At 53.9% G+C, this 1,944-nt stretch overlaps 1 protein-coding gene across 1 annotated transcript in view; it reads left to right on the forward strand.

Annotated features, from left to right (window-relative positions):
• The first annotated feature begins 1,330 nt into the window (after window positions 1-1,330).
• Window positions 1,331-1,944, forward strand: part of EFCC1 (EF-hand and coiled-coil domain containing 1) — a 116,844-nt gene continuing 116,230 nt past the window's right edge. Inside the window, exon 1 of the mRNA XM_019536969.1 lies at window positions 1,331-1,942. Within this exon, the coding sequence (XP_019392514.1) occupies window positions 1,377-1,942 (566 nt within the window). The 5' untranslated portion in view covers window positions 1,331-1,376. The remainder of the gene's footprint in view (window positions 1,943-1,944) is intronic.

Below are 1,944 nucleotides of genomic sequence, written 5' to 3' on the forward strand. Positions count from 1 at the left end.
CTCCTGAAATATTACTGTGGCACTTGGTAGTGCTGCTATTGTAGAGTCAGTCAGCATTTCCATTATAAACCCTTATCTGAGAGGTTTAAATACCTCAGAATGAAAAAATGCTGCAGGATGAAACTAAACAGAAATCTTTCCAGAGCAGCAGCTGTTAATTAAAAAAGAAAAAAAAAGAAGTAATAATAACACCTCCAAAAACTTAAGGGAAAGAAGGAAATTGGATCTTTACTAGTACCAATATGACTTTATTTCTTATATATTTGCATAAAAATAGGTAATTTAAAATGAAATGTCACAGATGTATTTGAAAGTAGTATACTGTCATGTGAATGAGATATTAGGATACAAAAAGCAACTATAGATGTTTTTAAAAAGCAACTATTTCTGACATTTTTTATAATGTGGTTGGAAGCATGGACCTGTAGCACAAAACAGTAGTTCATTTGCATTCAGAGGACACTGTACACAATTTAAGCTCCTGGTGTTTTGACACTAAAAGCAGTTCACAATTTTCAACTCAGAATTTAAACTCTGCTGTAGTGTCCACTGACAGCAATGGAAAGACTCCCATTGATTTAAGCACACATAGAACCTGAAGTCCTCCCTGGCAAAATGCATATTGAAATTACCAGAACGGAGCTTTTCTTGAAGACATTTTTTAATCAAAGTCCTAAGACCTGGATTCTATCTCCATTAAGTAAAAAATACAGCTTTTATGAGAGCAGGACCAATGAAAACAATGGTCTTGTGCTCATTTCTTTTTTGGCCAAGGATGCATTAGGAAAGCCTGACGTACTGTTCCCTTCCCCCTCCTCCATTTGTTGCTTATTTTTTACATGAGAAAATCAGAATACATCTCCCCTGAAGACCATTGAAAATATCAGAACAGTCAAGATATTGCAAGTTGGGCATATGAAGCTGTCTTCAGCTGACAGAAAATGGGTTTGAGAGGAGGAAACTTAACAGGCAGAAACTAGCCTGTCGTAAAAATGCAATGGGTACCGGATACTTTTCTTTTACCTCAGTACTTTGCAAAAACCAACCAGAGCCAGAGGCTGTCTTTGCCTTCTGCTTGAGGAACAAAAAGTGATGGGCCTCCATTAGGCGAGGGGCAAGCCAGAAGCACGGCGTCTCCGTCCCGGGAGGGAGCAAACGCGGCCGCGGCGGGGTGCAGGGCGGGCCGGCACTGCAGGGCTCTTGCGCTGCTCCGTAGCGGGCGAAGCCAACCCGAGACCGCGCCTGAAACAAGCGCGACCGCCGCGCCGACCTGTGCTGAGGAGCCGCGAGCTCAGGGCCCGCCCCGCTCCGCCCCGCCCCGCCCCGCTCCGGCTCCCGCCGGCCGGGGGCGCAGCGCAGGCTGCACGTGCACCCTGATGCGGGCAGGAGGGGGCCGGCCCGGCCGTGCGCCAGGGGCCGCCTGCTTCAGCGGCGCGCGGGCGGCATGGTGCGGGGAGGTGGGAGCCATGGCTGCGCGTGAGGTGGCGGAGCGGGAGCCGGAGCCGGAGCCGGAGCCTGACCCTGACCCGTACCGGCGGCCGGCCCGCAGGATGCAGTGGCTGGTGAGCGCGCTGGCCTACCACTACGGGCTGGACCGCGGCGTGGAGAACGAGATCGTGGTGCTGGCCACAGGCCTGGACCAGTACCTGCAGGAGGTCTTCCACCACCTGGACTGCGCCGGCGACGGCCGCCTGCCGCGCGAGGACTTCCAGACACTGTGCCACGTGCTGGGGCTCCGGGCCGGGGCCGAGGAGGGCGCGGCCGCCTGCCGGGACGTGTCGGCTGAGCTCACCTTCCGCCAGTTCCACGCGCGGCTCTGCGGCTACTTCAGCACCCGCGCCGGCTGCCCGCCCGGCCGCGCCGCGCTGGCGCGCCTGCCCGTGGGCGAGGAGAGCGAGCACATCGAGACGCAGATCCGGCTCCGCACCCCGCTGCGCCGCCGCC

The sequence above is a fragment of the Crocodylus porosus genome, unplaced genomic scaffold (genome assembly GCF_001723895.1).
Source record: "Crocodylus porosus isolate Cpor-Errol unplaced genomic scaffold, CroPor_comp1, whole genome shotgun sequence".
Classification (NCBI taxonomy): Eukaryota; Metazoa; Chordata; order Crocodylia; family Crocodylidae; genus Crocodylus; species Crocodylus porosus.